Genomic DNA, 23,171 nt, shown 5'->3' on the forward strand with positions numbered 1-23,171 from the left:
ATAACGCACACACTCAACATAGCCCCGCACTAGGGAAACCCTGTGTCGCGGGTGCCATGGACACACACATAGACAACCACAAATTACACCCAAACTCACGAGAGAAATAAATGTAAGCCATACAAACATTTCTCTCGGCCCGGGAATCGAACCTGGGACCTCTGCGTAGCAGTCCGGCATGGTAACCGTTCGGCCACAGAGGCAGTTAAATTTTATTTATGTTTATGTTTATTTATCCGCTTTCGCTATGTTCGCTATCTGGGTCTTCTCAACTATAACTAAAATGCACATGGAAATGGTCGTCGAAACGAACCGTATGAGCCCAAATACAGAGTAGCTCTATTGGAGAAATTGGTTCACAAATGGCATAGTAATCGCGTATCATAACAAACGAAGTTACAGTCGAATTGGAAACCAACCTTTTGAAGTCTGTGAAAAATAGTCAATATTTTACTTAAAATCACAAAACTTTTCTTCTAAGTACACTACCACATTAAAGTCATGACTACTTGCATTTTTTAAATATAGAACAAAATGCAATACAACAATTCCCGGATATCAGGAGAAGGTACTAACTACTCTTTGTGTGCTTACTCCAATATCTAATTATTATAGAGTATCAGGAGACCAAAAGCATCAAAGTATTTTAATGAAAACGCGAACCTAGTCCGGCACTGCGTTCGAGTACAATGGACGCCTTTGGACTCACGCCTCCCCATCCCTCCTAAAGCTGGCTGCACCTAATGAGAAGCGTTGAGACCTAAAATTTGGTGCCAACTCCAACTCTGAAGAGTCATTACGCCTGCCCTTTTTTACCACGCAAAAATAACCCTTACTTCACCTACATGGAGCGTAAAGTACCAATAAATTAGATTGTCGCCAGTGCCAAATGGAAGTATTGATAGAATTTTCGCTTTTATGTCGCCTGTAACCCGATTTTTCAATTGCGGAGCGAAATGGGAAATCAAAACTTTTACGAACGACGTTTGTGTGTGTGTTTGTTTTAAAGAGTGCTCTTCTATTGAGATATTTGATACTGAATATCGCAGCCAAGAAAGAAGTAGAATTTACTTTTGCTTCATTACTTTCATACTATTGTATGCTAGTGCTACGACTTTCGTAGCAGCTTCTACACATTTATTCGAAATGACGTAGCACTTTGTGATGTCAATATTGACTATTGAATTACTTGAACGGTGCTAAAATACATCATAAGAGTATTATTTTCATATACATACATACAAACATATCCCACTGGGGTAGGCAGAGAATATGTACCTCCACCGGCTATGTTCCTCGCATATCTCGTTCGTTTTCTCCGTTCGCATCAGTCGTTTCATGCACACCTGTTTCTGTGTGGTACTTTTACCTGCCCTTTTTTAAGTACATCCAATTGAGATAGCTACACCGAGGTCGAGCTTTCCTTATGTTTCTAAATAAAAAAAATATATTGTGTCATTGTCCTCCTCCTTTCCATATGATCAGTACATAATCTTATAATTTATCCCACCACAACAGTCCTTATTAGACTGTCACTCATTCTATCTCTAAGATTTATAATACATATAATGCACAACGCTCTCATTTCTACTACATTCACCCTACTTTCAAGCTTCTTCTGCTTTATTCAACATTCGCAATCATACATATGTCAGGATTGTCACCAGCACACTCCGACGAAAAGCTAGACGCGCCTTTTTCTACTACGTTTTGGTTACCCGTAATAGCGTGCAGAGCACCATTTGCCTGATTTCTGGCTTTCCCTTTACGCATCATTAGAATAATAGTATGTATTCCGTTTGTTGTTGGTGTTGTATTGTTGTAGTTGAGTGTTATTATTATTAGTACAAAGATCGACAACACGAAAAAAAATGTGCTCGATCTGACTGGACTCAAATCGGTGCGTTGCAATGGCGGAGCCACGGCTCTTAGCCAAATGAGCTATAAACCGAATCAGGTCTACTGTTAAGTAATTTTTCTTGAAAAATTCCCAAAAAATTGGAAAAATATAATTTCGAAGGCTCATATTATGTTCTACGTTTACAAATATCTTTTCAAGTTTTATTTTAACGTGAATTATAAAATAAACTTATATAGCTAAAAATCACAAAGAAAAACGAGATTTAATTTTTTTTAATGGCTCCATCGTTTTCGTCCAGTAACTTCAACTTTTAACAGGTGTCAATGTCAAATATGGAAAAATAGAGGAAATACATCGGAAAAAAAACCGGGATAAATATTATTTTTTTCGAAAACATGATTTTTTCGAAATGGAAATTTTTCCATGACCAAACCTAGTCAGGTGTAAGGAATTTCTCTATGCGTTTGTTACAGATCTTTGTATTAGGTCACGGCATGGCAACGGACACTAATTCGTGTCCAGTCCATTCGAAGGATTTTTTTTCTGTTGGGTTTTATCTGTATATCAATATTAATAACAAACAAAGGAGTATTTTAGCAAACAATATAAGAATATCATGATAGTAAAACATCATAAACGTAAACATATTCAATAAATAAATATTGTAGTGGTGTTGTTAAATTGTGTTTTAATAAATTTGTTCTATTGATATAAGCACCTCCCTGTAGTGTATTTGATTGCTATAAATTATTACCAAATCCAACAGGGAGATGTATATGGGTTAATGATGTGATGAAATACGTAGTAACATATTAGGCGTGCGCTTGACAACGCCTGCCGCCGCGTTATTTTACATTGACATCGCGTGTGAGCCTAAAAAGCTTTTAAAGGCTTTTACTACAAGCATGGTGCACGAATAAATATACTCTTCACTTTAGTATTGGTAGTGACAAAATTACTATAATGTCAACTCTGAAGTACTTAGTCATTTTTAGGATACGTGTAAGTCAGTCCTTACCACATAATCAGTCAGCATTTTAAAGGCCACGATTTCGCATTGAAACTTCAAGCATAACTCTTTCCATTGCCCTTTGAATGGCCTATCGGGATCAAATTATAGGTATTATCATAGCGTCCAACATTTAACCTCATGATTGTAGCGCTTATGAAAAATAACTGGTCTGTGTACAGCAGAGGTATCAATTATCAGTAGAGCTCCTTGTGAAAGAGTTCGTTCAGGGAAGTACTGCCACCTTACCTATTTCTGCCGCCAAGGTCACATTACTGAACATTACATTCTTACGGTTTTGAAGGGTAAGGGTGCTGGTGAAATTACAGGTACATGGGACTTGTCAACTTATGTCTCAGGGTGACGGGCCCAGTGGTAGTGCTCCTCAGATCCTTGTGATTCAAAGCACTGAGTGGCACTGCAGCTGTTATGGACAGACGTGTCGCTTACCACCAGGCGCACGAGTTGCTCGTCCCGTCACTTTGTATTACAAAAAAAAAAGTTCTTGTGCTCATAGGGGGATGTCTGTAACCAAAAAAATTCTATCATGCAAACTTTTATGCAAATAGCGTTTGGCTTTCCTACCACCACTTACTAACAATATAAAATGTTTATTTGCCAGAATACAGTCAAAATACACAGAAGTTTTAGCAACACAGATAAACTTTTACTAGTGATTTCCCGGTGATGATGGTGATAGTGGTTTACCCGCACTAGGGACACCTTGTATCGCAAGTGCCATGGACACGCATGTAGGTAACCACAAATTACACCCGAGCTAAAAAAGAGAGAAACACATGTAAGCCATACTAATATTTTTTCTGGCCCGGGAACCGAACTCCGGACCTCTGAGTGGCAGACCGGCGTAGTAACCGTTCGTTCGGTCGCGGATGTAGCTCATTATATATTAATTTATAGATATCTGCTACATCAAAACCGGTGATCAGTGAGTGATATACAAGTGTTAAAATAATTCATTATTTTTGTATGGAATGTAATTTTAAGCAAAAACTTGTGTCAACTATACGTATTTATTCAACTTTACGTATCTATTTATTTAATAATAATGTGCCTGACAACTATACCTATTACCTGGTCTCAAACTAGGGAATTCCCTCTACTATAAGTACCAGAGTAGCGAATTTCACTCTGGGGCACTTCCCAGAACGCCCCGACAAAAACCAATTTGAAAAAGTACGTTTACCAATTCCAATTAATTAGTCCTACAAAGATATGAACCCGGAACCTCCTCATTCATAGCCCATAGCATAAACCGTTCGGCCACCAAGTTTCGTCGAATTTATAATATTTACATGTCAATGTATCGTTGTCATACATCGAAGATCTACCACGAAATACGATACTATGTGACATCGAAACTCATATGACATCTATCGTATCGAATTTTGACATTATTTTCACAGTAAAACTGACATATGCAGTACGTATGAGCTTCGTTGTGACGTAGTAACATATTTCGTGGTAGACCTCCTGTTATCTTTCGTAATCGATGTGTATGTACTGACATATATGTAATATATGACATGTTTTATTGTTGAGTACACATAATTATCGATAAAATTAGCGTTAGTTGGGATAATATATGTTGATAAGACATCACTTGAAATGTTATATTAGTGATACCATTTCTACGTCTGCAGTGTTAGCACAATTATAATACTGAACTCTCACTTCACTAATACAACAATTATATTTCGTCGCTTCATTCTTCAGATATAATTTTACCATGTAGTCCCCCTAGCCTACAAGGCGACTTCGCACATTTTTAAGAGACTATTCATTGACTTAACTAATAAAAAAGTAACTCGTTCGCGCCGTCTAGCAACCCCCGCCACCAGCGACTTTTACCCATTCCTTTTTCGTGCGAGGCGACGAACGCACGTGCTCTGCTCGAGTACATATATACACATATATATAGACATATATATCCATATACCTGTGCTTATATTATAAAATTTGAAAATGCTCAAGCGACGTGCACAGGAAAAAATCGATCGTTATAAGAAAAAAATCCAAAAACTCGAAGCAGAACGAAAACGAATAATTTGGCAATGGTGCGAGGAGCGAAACATATGGATCTTTGCGTCGTATGTTAACACAAAAGAAAATATCGCGGATTCAGAATCAAGAATTATAAACCCCGATACAGAATGGGAATTATCAGACACTGCCTTTCAAACAATTGTGGGTCGTTTCGGTCAGCCGGAAATCGACTTGTTCGCTTCTCGCGCCAACGCCAAATGCGAGAACTACGTCTCCTGGAAACCTGACCCGGATGCCGTAATCGTAGACGCCTTTACAATAAGTTGGCGTAAGACGTATTTCTACGCATTCCCACCATTTTCTGTAATGTTAAAATGTCTTAGAAAAATCATAGACGATCAAGCAAATGGCATCTTAGTTTTTCCTGATTGGCCATCACAACCCTGGTACCCCTTGCTGCAGAGCTTACTAGCTTCTGAAATCTTATATTTCAGACCGAATAAATCTCTACTTAATTCTCGTTTCAGGGAGCAACATCCCATGCACGCCAACCTTACCCTGGGTGTCGCGAGGCTTTGCAGCAATCCTTCTGCCGACGAGGTTCTCCACCGGACGCAATGAATTTGATGCTAGCATCGCTGTCTGACAGTACGATAAAACAGTACAGTGGTACATATAAGCTCTGGTGGCAATTCTGTACGGCCAAGGCTGTAGACATATTTGAACCCAATAAGTCTTCAGTTCTCTCCTTTTTATCAAAACAGTTTAGAGAGGGTTGTGCCTACGGTACACTCAATAGTCATCGTTCAGCCTTATCCCTGTTATTAGGCAACAATATCGGTTCTGACGAGTGCGTCAAACGCCTATTGAAAGGCGCTTACAAATTGAAACCCAGTCAGCCCAAATACGTCTATACATGGAACCCTCAATTAGTCCTAAATTACATTTCCAGTTGGTTCCCGAATACAGGCCTAAATTTAGAAAAAATAACCAAAAAGTTGGCTATTCTACTAGCGCTATGCACAGCCCATAGAGTTCAAACTATTTCCCTCATCAAACTCGAAAACATTACCATCACTGAGACTGGAATAAGGATAGCCATCTCAGACATAATTAAAACATCTGCCCCGGGTCGTGAACAACCTCTTCTCTTGTTACCCTTCTTCGGAGAGAATATCTCCATTTGCCCTGCTACAGCTCTCAAAGACTATATTTTTGTAACAGAAAATAAGCGAACTGTTAGTCAGGGTAACCTTCTATTGACGTATAAGCCACCTCATAGGGCTGCTTCTTCACAAACCATCAGCAGATGGATTAAACAGGTTCTGTCAGAGAGCGGCGTCGACGTATCAATGTTCAGTGCACATAGTACGCGGCACGCGTCCACCTCGGCCGCAAGTCGCGCAGGAGTTAGTATTGATACTATTAGGAAAACCGCAGGCTGGACCTCTTCGTCAAACATCTTTGCCCAATTCTACCACAGAACCATCGTGGATGATGGCAATTTTGCAAGATCCATTTGCTTATCATTATCAAGAAGTTGATTTTATACTTAGTAATTAATTACTTAATAAAACCAAGAAGTAGATATATTTGTAATTTTTTATAATTAAATCAGGAATAAAAGTACCTTTGTTTTCTAAAACAGTCTTTAAATTTAAAACAAAACTTTCACTCTGAAAGTCTACATGGTAAAATTATATCTGAAGAATGAAGCGACGAAATATAATAGATGATCAAACGAACTTCTGAAGTGAAGTTCGATCATTATTATATGAGTCGCTTCATTCGAAGATATAATAACCCGCCCTTCCCAAACGTAACCCTTAAACGAAAGTCTTGTTTTTTCTCTAAAAAGAATGAGTAAAAGTCGCTGGTGGCGGGGGTTGCTAGACGGCGCGAACGAGTTACTTTTTTATTAGTTAAGTCAATGAATAGTCTCTTAAAAATGTGCGAAGTCGCCTTGTAGGCTAGGGGGACTACATGGTAAAATTATATCTTCGAATGAAGCGACTCATATAATAATGATCGAACTTCACTTCAGAAGTTCGTTTGATCATCTATAGTTAATTATTGTTTATTTATTTATTGTTTAATGTGCATTTCAGAAATTATATTACATTTGTATTAACTTTAGCTAATATTATTAAGTATCGTTTTCTAATCATTATTAGAAAAATAATTAAAAACCTATTTTACGAAGCAGAGTTCTATCATTACTATGCTACGATATCTTCGTTTCAACATCACGTTAGTTTTACATCTCAAACTGTATGAGGATGCTGAGAGGGTGATACCATGCTACAACATGTCGTTGCCAGTGTTGCCACATAAGAATAAGAAATGAAGTTGATAGTCAAATGCTTTATAAACGACACCCATAGACAAAATGTAGAACTATGTAGAAGTAGAGCTGTTTGTGTTAGAGATTTGGAAGGTAAATAACTACGTTACCGTTCCCTGTAAATTCACCGCGTGACGTTCAATCCGTTTTACTCTGATTTATCGTTTGTATTTTTGAAATAAGTACTGTAAATAGTATACACGTAAATTAGTTGCAATCCATTGACCTTATTATATTTTTGCCGTAGTAACGAATTGATAATAGAATATATTCTTTATGTTACCGAACGACTTGAGGAACAAGTCGTGTATTTGGGGGTAAGCGACACTCTGTTCATAACAGCAGCAATGTCAAATGAAAAATGTTGGACTATCACTTCATGATCCGTCCATAGTTCAATATGTACTATGAAACAAACATTACTAAGTGACATACTGGACAGTTATACATGTAGAAAGTGATACGATGAACAGTACGTTGAGGGAGACATCTTCCAACATGAAAGATTTTAGTAGCAGTAGAGCTCCTTGTGGAAAAGCTTGCCAACCAGTAATGTGAGCATTACAGCGTTACAGTTTTGAAGGGAGCTGGTGAAATTACAGGCACATAGGACTTGTTAACTTATGTCTTAGGGCGACAGGTGCAGTGGCAGTATCACTCTGGTCTTTGTGATTTAAAGCTCTGATTAGCACTGCAACTACTGGGCGCGCTATAAGTTTCCGGAATGAATGAGAAAAATATTCTCCGTTAGCGTTAATGCACTTTTTCGTACGAATGAACCAATTTTGAAAACATTTTTGCCACTCCTCCGTGACAATCTCTGAAACATATTTTTCATACTCTTCGACAGCCTCTTCAGGTGATGAAAATCGTTGACCGCGTAACTGGGTCTTAATTTTTGGAAATAAATAAAAGTCACAAGGTGCCAGGTCAGGACTGTACGTGTGATGGCTCGTAAGGTCAACGTTGTTCACCTTCAAAAATTCATTTGTCTCTCTGGCCGTGTGAGAACTGGCATTATATTGGTGCAAGATGATAAGGCGTTTACGGTTATTTTTACGGAATTTGTCAATGACTTCCGGCACACAAATGATCGTGTACCAATCACTATTCACGGTACAACGATTCTCCAACGCAACAGTAGCCACGTGTCCAGTTTTATTAAAAAAAGAAACAAGCATCCGCTTAGAGGCAATTTGCACGCGCGCCACTTTGATTGGTTTCGGCTCATCTCGAAAGACCCATACGCTCGATTGCTGCTTTGTTTGGGTTCGTAACTATAAATCCATGTTTCGTCACCTGTTACTATGTCCCACACTAAATTTGACACCCCTTCGTTGAATCTGGTAAGCATGGCATTGCACCAAGTGACGCGATCCGTTTTTTGAGCCTCAGTCAAATTGTGTGGGATCCACCGAGAACACAGCTTTTTCACACCCAAATGTTTGTGTAGTATTGATTGTATTTGACTCAAGCCTATACCTAAAGATGCCCGAATCTCGTGGTAAGTCACATGCCTGTCTGTTTTGATCATACGGCGCACAGCATCGATGTTTTTGAATTCTGCAAACCAGCTATAAATAGTCGTCTTGCATGGTGGTTTATCGCCAGAAGCAGGTTGAAGTCGAGCGAAGCTCCGCTGAGCTGTTAAATTACACTTAAAGTCGTAGAAAATCATACTAAATCTATGGTGATGTAGACAACCAATTTCTAAAATGACGCTACAATGTAAAAACAAGTGACAGTCTGACGAAAAAACTGTATTCTACAGCCAAAGAGTTCCATTTTCAAATATTGTAATTACTTTTTAAATATTGTTTATATAAGTGACTATGAGCCTTACCATGAACTCTTATTACAATTCAGTATAGGTTCGTAACGACAAAAAGGCGGGATAGTGATATACACTTCATGTAGCGCTGTCTCACAATGATTCATTTTAGGTTCCAAGCTGAATCGTAATAAGAGTTCATGGTAAGGCCCTTGGGCTTCCGGTTCCGGAAACTTATAGTGTTGGTAGGTCAATGGCGCCCTATGTATTATTTGCCGGCGTGTCCCTGGCCACCGCATGGCGCAAGGCGCACGACATGGTCGTCCCGTCACCGGGTATCATAAAAAAATAATTAAACGCATTAGAAAACTCGTACTTTTCAGTACTATCATTATACTTTCATGTTATAATTTAGGATAATTAAACATTTTCTACAGCTTAAATAAAACTGTAAATGTACAAAATGTATGACGTGTTTCTGTTATGATTCCACAGTTTTTTTAATGAATTTAAAACTAAAAAATATTTTAGGAAGCCAAGAAGAACTATCCTCTTAAGAATTAAAAAATAACTTCATCGACTACTACGATATTGTAAATGTATAACCGCTTATGTGAATTAAGTGTTACATAAACCGAACTTTATAAACACAACTCAATTTCATAAATTCGGAGGAACGCGAACTACTCGAAACTCTGTAACCCCAATCTCTGCACAACTCTGGATAACGAGATAAGTTATTGTCAAGTATACCACATATAAGTATATCAATATTAGGCACATAAGACTTGATCAAACAACGATAATTATCTTAGAATAAAATGTATTCTACATAAAGTGGAATATACACTAAACACGCGATACATAAGAATAAGTCATGAGGCATGTTATGCTTTCCATTTGTTTTGAATCTTATACTGTAGTAGCAAAATATTATGTATTGTAGTTATATAGTGTGTATGTACTGCAGTTTATTTATTCGGAATAAATGCCTTCTATTCTATTCTATTCCGTTATAAAATGTGTCGAGTATTTATGGTTTTTAGGTTTTCGTAATTGTTACAATTTTTTCGCATCTAAATCGCATACGTTTCTTTTTTGAAAGAAACCCACGTTTCGGGCTCACTACAGATCCTATGGTCACAATGACTAAGATGGTAAAGCCATTAACCAGTTATGTCTAATATTAATGCAAACCAAATAAAAATATTCCAAAGTACAGTTACAAAAAAAATTCATTTAAATATCTTATTTATAATTTAGTTAAAGAACGTACCAATTTACGCTATACATGTAAAATATTTTAACAATCTGATTTTTTTTACCATAAAAAATTTTAATAATCAAAACCTCATTAGAAAAAAAAATGAAACATTATTTTTTGTATTTTTGGGTTTATATTTGGTTTGTTGAAAAAAAAACAAGTAAGTACAAAACGTACTTATTAAACTTAAACGTGATTTAATTTTCCAATAAGACATCGTAGTTAGAACTAGACCCCAAAGAAAAATTAGTAGGTTCAGAACCCGGAAAAAAAACGTTCTGTGGTTCAGAACACAAATAACATTGATAACTATTTATTTTTAGTTTCAATTTCTTTTATATCCCGGTTGACCAAAAAAACTATTGAAATACATAATTATTCTTCTTGCATTACGATTTAAATAGAATGCCTGATTTCTTCGACACTTAAAAACTTTTGTTTTAAGGTTACCCAACGCCGACAGATATTTGAAGACGATTGATACCATAAAGAATTTCAGATGTTTGCCTTCCTTATAAAGACTTTAAAAATAAATCTATCTATATTTTTTAATAACACCAGTGACGAGACGAACAAGTCGTGCACCTGGTGGTAAGCGACACACCTGTTCATAGCAATGTCAGTGCCACTCGGAGCTTTAAATTGCAAAGATCTGGACACAGCCACTGCGCCATTCACCCTGAGACATAAGTTGTCCAGTCCCATGTACCTGTAATTCTTCCAGCATCAATAGGTAAGATGGCAGTATTTCCCTGGATGAACCCTTTCACATGGAGCTCTACTGCTAAAAATATTTTTTCTTATTAGATCATCACTTTATTTTTACTTTGCCGTGTCATTAGTTACTATTGAAATATAGACTTCAAAAGAAATAAGATACAAAAGTACTTTGAGGAGTCATGTCATTATGCAATGTACGCAAAAATGAATTTGATTGCATAACGCTAACAATTCACGCCTTCGCGGCTTCGTCACGAGAAGCTTGGAGAGGTCCACTATGTAAAAATTGAGCGCCTCTGGGCCGAATCAGGTTTACAATTTCCAGCACAAAAGTGAAGGTGTTATTGCATTTGTATTAAATAAGTCGTGAATCATACTATTTCCTACCCTGGGTATACCTAAGTATAATAAAACCACATGTGATCCATAGGTCAAACGTGCTTTTATGACAAAAATAATACGAACTAAATGTAGTTTTAGCAGTAGTTTACCTATTTTGTAACATTGCCGCCAAGCGGTAATGTGAGCATTACTTTATTCAGGTTTTGATGGGTCAGGTGCTGGTGCAATTATAGACTCATGGGACTTGTAAACTTACGTCTAGTGTGGCAGGCGCAGTAGCAGTGTATCTCAGATCTTTAAGATTTAAAGAAAGCTCTGAATGACACTGCAACTGATATGGACAGGCGTGTTGCTAACACTAGGCACACGACTTGTTCGTTCCGTCGTTTAGTATCATAAAAAAATTATTATGTGTATGTAAAATTTTATAACACTCCTATTTAGCATAAAAAAGTTATCAACTTATTTCCTTTGTAGAATCTTTAAAACTGTTTCCTGAAAAGTTGTCATTGTGCAGAGTTGGTCTAATTAAACCAAAGGGTGCAATTTGTAGTTGATGTTATTATCACTTTTGTTCTTTTTCTCTCTTCTTTTTAAATTTTCAGTAGCTAGTTTTACGTAGAATACATAATCTTTTAACCGAAAAGGAGGACGTTCTCAATTTGATTGGATTTTTTTTTGTGTGTACCTATATTACGCGAAAACTCCGGCGCATTTGTGAACCGATTTTGATGATTCTTTTTTGTTGGAAAAAGGGTATCTCAGAAGTGGTCCCATTTAAATTTGAAGAAAATATTCCACCTCCAAGAGTGACAAACTAGGGAATTGACGACTTTGAGGTTGGTTTTTTTTAGCATTCTGTTCTGAGATTATTTTTTGTAGTAAGTAAATTGTACCTCCTTTTGAATATTACGTAAGCGTTTTAATCCGATTTCAAAACTGCACATGGTCCATATGTCTCTTATCTAAACACTAATTAATATTGGTACAAATATAGTTGTTAGAAAGATCAGCCTTCATTTCATTTGAGCAAACATGAAAACTTATTAGTTCATAACTCTTCGAATATAAGCCAAACTCCAAACATATTACCCTAAATCTCAGCATACTTGTCAAACAGCACTAAGTAAGCAGGCAACTTGCCAACTACAATTTGTAACTTATTCAAGTAGGACGCAGATTATTGTATTGCCCATGCCTTTTGGCTGATAAATTACATGTCTACGTAGACCCGTGGTTTTCTTACAAAATGTACGAGTATTGTAGGACTAACCGAACAGGAATAGCTAGGTCAAGTCCTGCTAATCTTTTTTATTTGTATGAATAACACTTAAATGCTGAGTACAATAAAAATAATATTATATATTCGTTTCAGTGGGACAAACGCATACCGCGACGTACCCCGACTAAAAAACCTTTTATTGGATATTGAATTGTACAGTGTCGATGAGTTTCTTTTGAAACAATTTTAATTTTATTTTATTCGACAAGCAGTAGTTATACTACTTTATTTTATATTCATTATTATTATTATAATTTTATTACTGACGATCATAGTTATCCCTTGACATTGTATTTCCAATTGTAATATTGTGACATTGATAACATGAAATAAACGATTCTATTCTATTCTATTCTATTCTACCAAATAAGAAAATACAAATTTTTTTGATGACTTTGTCTGGCAGTGAACACTTAAGTATATAGGCCAATGATAATGATGATACGGCACAAATGGAACTAATACAGTGTATAGAAGGTACAATAGTGAAAAAAACCATGTTAAGAACCTTGCAATTCTAGTTAATACTATTTAAGTAAACGAGTGCAATGGACCTCTAGATCTTGCTTTCGCTGCAATTGTCGCATCGTCACGTCTATCACATACACGGCCAGCGACAAGGAGGCTGGCCAAGAAATAGATAACTGCCTGACTTGGTTGCGTATATAAGGGACCTGGCCCTTAAATTACGCCTAATAAATTTCGAAAGGAGAGGTCACTGCCTGGTAGCGGGACACAATAACTGGTTAAATTAAAAAAAAAAAGCGATGTTTATTTAGTTACGAAAATCACAAAATATTTAAATTTAAAAAGTGAAAGACAAACCGACATAGAAAAAACGACGAGCGCTTATGAGTGAATGGGTACTATATGATACTAGTGTAAAAAGGAAAAGAACTACGGCATGATCATAACATATGGAAATTGGGTTACGACTCTGGGAGACAGGCGCATGATAAGTTACTTACATCGTTGACTCAAGCTCTGAACATATTCCCAAGTTTATGACATCATACATAGAGAACAGCTTGGTTAAATTGTAATAACTTCTACAAGACGATTTTACACTAATTCTAAATCTGGATACTGAATGCTGTAGCAAAGCTCACAAATGACGCTTTGATTATAGTCAACAAGCTTGGCCAACAGGCTATGGCAGATAATCTGTAGCTTAATGTACAGGAAAGGTAGTCCATGTATCGGATTACTAAGCTGTAATTTTAGTAGACCGGGCACCCTTGCCGCTGAACAGACGAGAGAAGTAAATGCGCCTTGCTATGATGACAAAGGACGAACTGGTAGCAAACAAACAGTCAAAAGGCGTAATAAAATCAAGGAGACAGACATTATTCTACTACGGATAAGAAAAAATGACAGTAAAGATGAGTGGTGCAAAATTTGATAAGCATTTGGTTAACGATGTGCGACCTCATGTTGATAAAAGAGAAGAAAATAAAGATATATCTCGATATAAAATGGTATCGATTTCGATTTGAAGAAGATCTAGAGAGAGGCGGCTTCGTCGCCGCTTACTACGATACCTATAATTAAATATTAGTACGAATGCAATCGCTATACCGTCGCTTTATATTTACCAGAAAAGAACTTTATCCTATCACGTGTCTTAGAGACACACGGTATCGCTAACCATATTGGTACTGTAGGGTCCTAGAGTCCTACAATATCTTTAACGCTGTGTTTTCACTATAAATTTATAGAATTAATTATAATTTGTTTACCAAAATCGTTAGAGACATAGTGTGTAGAACACGTGGTGCGTTAGCTATGGCTAATTTCTTTTATAAAGAAATTTCTTCCTACCAACGTTTGAACAACTGAAAATACATTTGGTACCTGTTTGTTCCCTTAATCGTAATAAGAAGGTGTTATTGCTACATATTCTCTATTATTATTATTTATTTAGTCGCTCAATATGACGACTACTGCAAAATAATGTTATTGTACAGTATTGGTGTAATTTTAATGGAAAGAAGGAAAATGAACTCCATGAACAAACATTTCAAAATATGTAAATCGTTTGAGAGAGAGCGTTTCCTTAATTATAAGTTCTCCACTACGCGAATGTACTACTTCAAATGCATTAAAGGTATACATGTATAAGACCCTACACTTACCGGTGTTGCGGAAGTGAATTCTGTCATCTAGGTCATTGTTGAGTCAATAACGAGCTGAATACACTACTACATAAATATATAACCATGCGGTGCATGAAAGGAGCCTCCTCCAGCTAGGTATCACGTCTTTCTTGTACGTCTGGCGCATCCTGGACAACAATCTGCGAGGACCGTACGCTGACTGCCAAATCTTTTCACCATGATGGTAACCATTGCAGTGTATGCTGTCGATACGATAAGAGGAAGAAAAGCGAGCTTTCTTTTACAAAACATTAAACTCATCTGTCTACCCTCTAAAAGCAGGTTTAACTAACTGATGAGTCATTAACCTATTTTTTTTCGAGGAACCCGCACCCAGGAATCTGCCGTATTTGGTTGATTTAGACCCTACACCCCACGAACAACCAGAACGCCTTTAAGTTCTGCATACCTACCACACCGGCGATATTATAAATTTGCACCTAGGTTCAAAGCGGCATAATGGAAAATATTCTAAGAGCAATTTTATAATAATGATAAAGTAGGTAATGCGACATCTACTTATGTGTAATTGATTTACTGACATATTTAATTATAAGATCTGAAAAGCAAATCAATTAAAGATCATGAAAAGGAAATGGTTTTCAACCAGTCTGTTATAATAGTTGTACTAAGGGCACGAAACTTATATAGGACCTTGAATTTACTTACATTCAGGTAGTCGAAAGGGTAGCCAGTCCCTTATTGTTGGTAACAGACAATAGATTAATGTACCGATATTTTAAAGTGTGACCATCACTTCTCTCATTTTTGGTCTATGATATTTTTGAATCCTGTTACTAAGAAAACTAGTTAAAAATATTGTATACTACACCTTTTTTTTATAATATCAAGTGACGGGACGAACAAGTCGTGCGCCTGATAGTAAGGTACACGCCTGTCCATAACAGTTGCAGTGCCACTCTGTGTACTGCCACTATGCCCGTCACCCTGAGACATAAGTTGAGAAGTCTCATGTGCCAGTAATTTCACCAGCGCCCTTCGAAACCGGAATACAGTAATGCTGACATTACTGCTTGGCGGCAGAAATAGGTAAGGTGACAGTACTTCCCTAGACGAACTCTTTCACAAGGAGCTCTACTGCTACTAAACTCACCTCTCTTTGCCCTATACTCTAACGCGTAACTATAATCTATACGAGAACTTTCCTATCTAAACGAAGCGTCCACATTTAAATGTAACGTCTTCTTTGGGGCACTTCGTTAGAGACTTTCAAGATGGCGAACAGCCGCGACCGAATTTCAAACGATTATAAAATCACTTTGAAATTAAAACCATCTTAGTCATAACTTAAACTATAGTTAATTGAACTTAAATTATTAGACAATGAAAATGGAAATAAAATTGGAGACTTTCCGCCTGCGGACAGGGCGAAAATTGGGTTGAAATCGTGCTCTACAATTGTATGTCAGGGTCTAGCTGACAATAGCTGATAGATTTGAATAGAGATCGATTCAACGTCCCACTTCACGTGCTTTGCCGGTTAATTGAAGGCTTAGTTCGGAATACACATATACAATGTTAACGTTTTTGTTCAAGAGCGGTATAGTCATTAGCTACCATTGCAGGTTATGCCATATATCTTTATTTTATAATATGTGTACTGTACTTAATCTAGAAAAGCAGTCAGTAGTTGTATGTATTTTATAATTAAATAAAAATGAACTTTTACAACCATGTTCTCTCACTGCCTTATACTCGATCTTTGGTGCTAAGAGCACCAATCGTATACCAACCGTTCAAATCTAAACAACGCTTGATCATGGTGCCGGCTTCGGCGACCGCGAACCGTAAGAACTCGGCGTAAGAAAGTATAGGAAGTGTATAGGTCCACGAGTTAGAGGCATTAGCGAGTGGGGTCGTCGAACGGCAACGGCGTCCGGGCCGGGAGGGGCGACGGTTTCGGCGCGCGCTATCGATCGGATCACATACCTTCCTGCGGCCGCAGCAGAGCATCCTCCGAGCGCGCGACTGTCCGCCCGGCGAAGACTTCAACCTGGTCAGTTTTCGCCACTGCATGGGTACAGGTTAGCGCGGCGCTTGCCGGTGCGGCCGCGGGGCCCGCTGCTCGCGCATCGCGGCGCCGCGGGCGAACGGACGCGGCCGAAGCGCGCGAGCCTTCCTCGCGAAGTGCTCGCCGCGCGCCCGCGCCTGCGCCCTGAAACGCGCCCGCGCCCGCCGCCGCGCCGCCCCGTACTCCTCACGATTAATAATTCCGGCTACGCTGCCAGTGCGTATGTGGGTTAGTTTTTTGGCGATCGATGCGATTATTCGGTGCGAGCCGCTTCCGCCGACCAGACCACTACGGTGCACCCTAGACGAGGGCAGACGACCTATTAATCGCCTTTTGACACAGCCGGACGGTTCAGCGTGTTAAGGCGAGGCGCAGACTTACTATCGATACAGCGGCGGTATAAATAGACAGCCCCTGCTTTTCTCGGTCAGCATATCACGCTACACTATAAAGTCATATTCAAAGCGCATTTTTGTAATAAGCTCTATATAATATTCCAGATAAACTGTTTATACAGACTATTTTGCTAATTATATTTGTTATAGTTGCGTCTAAAACTAGCAAATTTCCTGATTCTAAAACATTCAGATCAGAACAAATTAGGAAAAAATCACTTCCCTATTAATTAGTCCTGCCAAGAATCGAACACTGGACCTTAGAAGTCGACAGATTATAGCAAGTGGCATGCATTAGAGTAAGTCATATATAGTAAAATAGATAGCTATGTGTATTAAGTCCTCAATTACGACTTTGTCGTAATAACACAGGCCAGAAGTCAAATACATTTTAAGGGTAATAATAAGCTGTTCACGCAACGCGCTACAGAGCAGTACTAAGGATTTTTTATAGGCTGACTGATTAAATATCTAGCTAACCGATTTCACTCGCGAAATCAGCTAACCAGATCTTTCTTATTAAATCCTTAAACAACCCTACAATTCATGTATGATCTTTATACATAAAAAGAAAATATTTTTTTATTAAGGCAAAATAAAAAATAAATGAAAAATAATCAATAAGTTTAAGTTGCGCGTTAAAAATATATGTGTATACATACGATTCATAAGACTCAATGTACTACTTTGATACTGTACATTGCGAGAGCACTTACCGTAAATGTATAATATATATTCTTATTATTGTACCAAAAATTCTTTTTTTTATATAAAGTAAAGACTGTTGGACATAAGTCTTACTGCCTAACAAAAAGACTGAAACAAAAAATATGAACACTTGTAATCCCAAGTGGGTCAGTGGGACCCCCTCAGATTCATTCCTTTAACCACGTCTGTAGTAACTAGTAGGTAAAGTTCTGGAATCACAAAGGCTCCTAAAACCACATAGGGGCGCAATTTCTTCCCGGGTCGATATCCGCTAGCTACTTTTTAACCGTACCTTATTTGCGTTTAGCAAAAAATTATATCATTGTTATAATTTTCTACGCATCCGCATCTTCTTCATGTAACCAATGTTTATTAAGGTTAATTTAGGCTTATTGTTACTAATAATGACCACTGCCAAATTAAAAGTACATAATCTCGTTTCATGTTTTTATTGTAATCGATATCGATAAATATTTTATTATTTTAAACAAAATATTCGACAATACTGTCATAAACAACGTATTTACGTTTTGGTAACTTCTGAGTTAAGTTTTTTTTTTCTTCGATCGCCCGTAGCTCGATCGAACGCTGATTTTGCTTAACAATAAAAGTGAAACTAAAATTGATATAAGAAAACGATTACGAAACGATTGGAGGGAGTTGTAGATCTCATTGCATTGATTCCAGATATGTTAATGATTCAATTTCGCTTAAAATGTCCAATACGAATACGTTGTTTGTGGTAAGGACGGCAGAATAATAATAAATTAATAAATGTATTGTCTACGTTATGGGACAGCCGCACATCTTTCTACATTAGTTTTGATTATAGTGACCCTCCCTACCGACCCTTACAGTATACGAGAATGGCACTATGACCTGTGCGCGCATAGGAACCATATAAGTTCAGGTTCTGGTCCCAGATCAGCCACTGTACAGGGTTGTCACAGACCTCTGTCACTTGACTTCATCCGGTTCTCGAGAAGCTAGTGCCTCGGGTGAGCCGCCCCGGGTGCACGTACAGTGCCCTCCCTATTTTCCAGATAGGTACCGGAGCTGTAGGCACGCTCAGTTCCCGTTTCGCGTTGCACAATTAGCGGTTGCCACCGCTAAACCGTCTACTCTAAAGTCCACTACCAAATCTCCTCATTGGTGGCGGAGGTGTAAGGCACGCTCACTTCGCAACGCCGAATAATGTCGTCTCTCCAGCTCCCAATAATCTAAGTGGCTGGAGGGACCGGAGGATATCGAGCTAATCCTCTACTGAGATGCCAGTCGCAATGTCCTGCGACAAATATACCTACATCCGAATAAATAATAATACATAAAAGAAGATTAAATAGGTCTGGGCGGAGGAGCGTCGCTTGTTGCAGTTGTGGAAAGGATCTCTCTCTGCCGACATTGGTCCGCGCGGTCGACAGCGAGAAATCCTGGAAATCGGTCCTCACCTTAATTTTATTTTTATTTTTTTACTTCGATCGCCACCTTCCCCCATACGGAGCCACGACTACGAACGTGAGGATGCACGTTTGTCGTCTGCATGTTGTTTGAGATGGTGTCGCATGCACCCGCGAGCTCCTCTCAGTAGGCTACGAAGGTAGGAACAACTCCTTCCTTCCTAGCGAGGTGAGCCCGGAAACGTGTAGGCACCGCTGGATCTTAGAAGAATGCTTCGGCGCCCCCAAGACAGTTGTTTTAGTAGCAGCACAACTCCTTGTAAAAGAGTTCGTTCAGGGAAGTAAGTACCACCTTACCTGCCACCTGACCTGTTTCTGGCGCCAAGCAGTAATGTGAGCATTACTGTGTTCAGGTTTTGAAGAGTAAGAGTACTGGTGAAATCACAGGCACATGGGACTTGCCAATTTATATGTCAGGGTGACGGGTACAGTGGCAGTGTCCCTCAGATCCTTGCGATTTAAAGCTCTGAGGACATTGCAACTGTTATGGACAGGCACGTAGTAGTAAGTAGCAGCAGTTACCATCAAGCACACGACTTGTTCGTCCCGTCGCCGTGATACTTGATATTATAAAAAAAAGACCCACCACGTGGTGCAGAGATGGGTGCCGCGGGGTTTTAATTGAGTAGGAGTCTCACATAAACTTTTCCCAGGCGGAAGGTATCCGTGATGGATTTCACCGCGTAAAAAAAAATAGGTTCTCATCACAACACACACTACATTTACTTGCTTTCGGTCCGTAAATGTACGTAGTTACAGTGGGCTAAAAAGTTGAGTAATTAAAAACAAAAAATAATAATAATCATCATTTATTTCCTATACCTAGTTACGTACAGGTTGTAAGTTTCTACAAATTTTTAAGGAGTGAATCTATCCATTAAACAGAACTGCCTTCTGTGAGGAAGTCCTATCTAATTTAACAAAACATTTGCAGTCAATTTCAGTAACGCTAGTCTCGCCATAAAAATTGTTTTTTAGCCTGTAAACGCACGGAATAACGAGCCAACTTGACCTACCTAACGTTAAAGGGAAAGAAAACAAACATTTATATGAAAAATAAGGAAATCTGCATAAGCACGCTGCGGACCTTAATTTCGAAATTGCGTGGTGTCCGCTCAGAATAGATTACGGCAATTTGATAGAAAGTATTTTTATTTGCCCTCTCCTTCCTTTTGCCGACGAAGTGCGGAAAGGCAAAATCCTTTTTAGTAATATACCTACCTACCAACTCATTTATAGCTATTAGGCTTGTCGCCGCATTACACCTGTATGTAAAGAAGACTAAACAAATACTTATAAACTCTAAAAGAGTTGGACCCCACATGTCAGACCGCTTGGGCACTGCGATTATATTAAATGTATGTTTTATATGGAGTATCATCTGCGTATTTCAGCATCAAGCGCACTAATACTGTTAACATTTATCGATTGACTTCTAAACGTTAATATTTGTATTGACCACAAAAAAAAGTTCCTATATAATACCGTATCAAGGCAAAAATGTATGTTCTTTGTACCTTACGTTCTTTAATTAGGTACGTTTTATTTTGCAGTATAAAAAAGGGACAGTTTATGGCGTGGCATAAGGCACAAATTTCAGCAAAAATTCGAATTTTTCAAACTATCCAGATAAAAAATCGCCATTTAATCGGTTCTAGATGCAAATAACGAGATTTAGTCAATCCGCAGTTATAAGGGTGTTTTACTGTCCAAGCTGGAATAAGCTTATTCCGGCGGCATCATTTTGAATCTCGAGAACCCCAGCCTCTGGCTTAGATTTGATTGCACCCAGAGAAAGTCGTTGATTAGTCGGGTCTAATCGCGAAATTTTAGAATTAATCGCTGTTTTGTTTAGAAGATTTTGGATTATCAATCTAAATAGTCTAACCATTGACTTTTTTGTAAGTCAATGAGTCTAACACATTTATTAAGTTACATAACGTAATAAAAAATGCTTACTACTAGATAGTACTTCCTAAGTGCACTAGTTTTGCTACTGATAAAACATTCAATACACAAGTATGCAAGTAAATTTACGTTTTTTTTATCTAGTGACGGGACGAACAAGTCGTACGTTTGATGGTAAGCTACACGCCTGTTCATAATAGTTGCAGTGCCACTTAGAACTTTAAATCGCAAAGATCTGAGGGGCGCTGCCACCTCGCCCGTCACCCTGAGATATTGTTGAGTTAGAGACAAGACGTTTAAGGGTAGGATGCCTCTTACCCGCACGCATTGGCACTGCGTCTATACTAAATGTCAATAAAATCAGAGTCCTTAATCCAGAAGCATGAAGAAAAAAAATTATCTACTTGGAAAAGACACGTTTAAGACAGCCGCCACACTAATGCAAAAAATTAAAAATTATCTAATTTATAATTTTATACCATGTCGATTGATTTACAGTTGGATAATAATAGATAGATGCATTAAAAAACCAGGAAACTTATGTTTGAACTCAATCATATCAAAAATAATTAGTTAAATAATTTTATATCACGAAAATGACATTTTGATTGGTCAATTTCGAACAATTTTAATACGACTGATAGTGCCGCAGGTAACTTTATGTAGGGGAGAGCGGGGTTGAACATTCCGATTTTCAAACAACTTGAAATTTTATACTGAACATGAAGGGTTTGATTTTTTGTAATACCTGGGGCGCAGTTGTAAGTTTCCGGAATGAATAAGAAAGAAATACTGTAAATGGTCAGAAATGAATTAATTCTTTCTCAAAATATTCTCCGTTATTCTCTGTATTAATGCACTTTTTCATACGAATGAACCAATTTTGAAAACATTTATGCCACTCCTCCGTAACAACCTCAGAAACATATTTTTCATACTCTTCGACAGCCTCTTCAGGTGATGAAAATCGTTGACCGCGTAACTGGTTCTTAATTTTTGGAAATAAATAAAAGTCACAAGGTGCCAGGTCGGGACTGTACATGGAATGGCTCATAAGGTCAACGTTGTTCACCTTCAAAAATTCATTTGTCTGTCTGGCCGTGTGAGAACTGGCATTACCGTTGGTGCAAGATGGCACGGAGGTTATTTTTACGGAGTATGTCAATAACTTCCGGCAAATAAATGATCGTGTACCAATCACTATTTACGGTACAACAATTCTCCAAAGCAATAGTAACCACATGTCCAGTTTTATTTACAAAAGAAGCAATCATCCGCTTAGAGACACTTTGCACGCGCGCCACTTTGATTGGTTTCGGCTCATCTCGAAAGACCCATACGCTCGATTGCTGCTTTGTTTGGGATCGTAACTATAAATCCATGTTTCGTCTTGTTACTATGTCCTACCACCACGGACCAAATTTGACGCCCCTTCGTTGAATCTGGTAAGCATGGCATTGCACCAAGTGACGCGATCCGTTTTTTGAGCCTCAGTCAAATTGTGTGGGATTCTCGGTGGATCCCGCAACACAGCTTTTTTACACCCAAATGTTTGTGTAGTATTGATTGTATTTGACTCATGCCTATGCCTAAAGATGCCCGAATCTCGTGGTATGTCACATGCCTATCTGTTTTGATCATACGGCGCACAGCATCGAAGTTTTTCTTGTTCACGTCAGTGGTCGGGCGACCATCACGAAATTCGTCACTGAGATTCACACGACCGCGTTTGAATTCTGCAAACCAGCTATAAATAGTCGTCTTGCATGGTGTTCCATCGCCAAAAGCAGTTTAAAGTCGAGCGAAGCTCCGCTGAGCTGTTAGATTACACTTAAAGTCGTAGAAAATCATACTATGAAAATTTTCACGAGTTAAATCCATGGTGTTGTAGATAACCAATTTCTAAAATGACTCCACA

At 38.1% G+C, this 23,171-nt stretch overlaps 1 protein-coding gene across 5 annotated transcripts in view; it reads right to left on the minus strand.

The window, feature by feature from the left end:
* The window catches only part of LOC113236433 (rho GTPase-activating protein 100F), a 72,843-nt gene extending 56,019 nt beyond the window's left edge, over positions 1-16,824 (minus strand). For all 5 annotated transcript variants that reach the window (XM_026472491.1, XM_026472493.1, XM_026472492.1 and 2 more), the window contains exon 1: positions 16,704-16,824. In XM_026472491.1, coding sequence (XP_026328276.1) covers positions 16,704-16,790 — 87 coding nt within the window. In that variant the 5' untranslated portion in view covers positions 16,791-16,824. The remainder of the gene's footprint in view (positions 1-16,703) is intronic.
* Between the last annotated feature and the right edge of the window lie 6,347 nt (positions 16,825-23,171).

The sequence above is a fragment of the Hyposmocoma kahamanoa genome, unplaced genomic scaffold (genome assembly GCF_003589595.1).
Source record: "Hyposmocoma kahamanoa isolate Upper Pololo Valley unplaced genomic scaffold, ASM358959v1 92, whole genome shotgun sequence".
Classification (NCBI taxonomy): domain Eukaryota; kingdom Metazoa; phylum Arthropoda; class Insecta; order Lepidoptera; family Cosmopterigidae; genus Hyposmocoma; species Hyposmocoma kahamanoa.